The following is a 601-nucleotide window of genomic DNA, read 5'->3' as shown; positions in this document are numbered from 1 at the left end:
AGGTAAGCAAAGGCGGTCCTAAAGAATAGCTCGTTTTTGGTCTTTGACACTTCTCCCTCCTGCAACAAACATAGACAGATGTCTTGTTTTCACAACTTGTGCTACAAAGTCTAGCTATAGATCGATCGAGCTCAAGGGGAAGCAGCATGACAAAAGTATGCGACTCACTGATGCCAATGGGTCACACGGAAGTCTCCAGAGCTGAGCTGCATTGTCGAGGGGAAGGTTCTCGTCTGGACCCGTCGCTGTTGCCTGGGCAAAGGCGGTGAGGCCAGCATGCTCGCGGGCGGCATTAATCTCGGTTAGACATGCACCACTTTTCGCTGCATTAAACAATACACTGCGAGTTACTCCCTTTCATCATTCTAATCGAGAAAAGAGTTCACCCTAGAGCCCCCCGTAAATGTGTTGGTTCTACGCCCGGTGACCCCGCCAAAGAAGCAAGCCTATGATCCCTTAAGGATCAGCGAGCACTTCTACAACGCAGATGCAGATAAAAATGTTACTCACTAGATACGAGGTCGTATGAAGGATTTTGTTCAGAAGCAGCTTCTGTGGACACGAGTGCCTTGCCGCAAAGCAGAAAGAAGGTACTGGCGCT

General features: G+C 49.4%; 1 protein-coding gene across 1 annotated transcript in view; it reads right to left on the bottom strand.

Annotated features, from left to right (window-relative positions):
• EMH_0058400 (SAG family member) overlaps nucleotides 1-601 on the bottom strand; it is a gene marked incomplete at both ends in the record, with an annotated part of 2,991 nt that overhangs the window by 1,533 nt on the left and 857 nt on the right. The window contains 2 exons of the mRNA XM_013497577.1: nucleotides 169-323; nucleotides 511-568. Coding sequence (XP_013353031.1) covers nucleotides 169-323; nucleotides 511-568 — 213 coding nt within the window. The remainder of the gene's footprint in view (nucleotides 1-168; nucleotides 324-510; nucleotides 569-601) is intronic.

The sequence above is a fragment of the Eimeria mitis genome, genomic scaffold (assembly GCF_000499745.2).
Source record: "Eimeria mitis Houghton genomic scaffold, Emh_scaff2766, whole genome shotgun sequence".
Classification (NCBI taxonomy): Eukaryota; Apicomplexa; class Conoidasida; order Eucoccidiorida; family Eimeriidae; genus Eimeria; species Eimeria mitis.
Note: the sequence above shows the minus strand (reverse complement) of the source record. Positions and strands in the feature narration are given on the sequence as shown.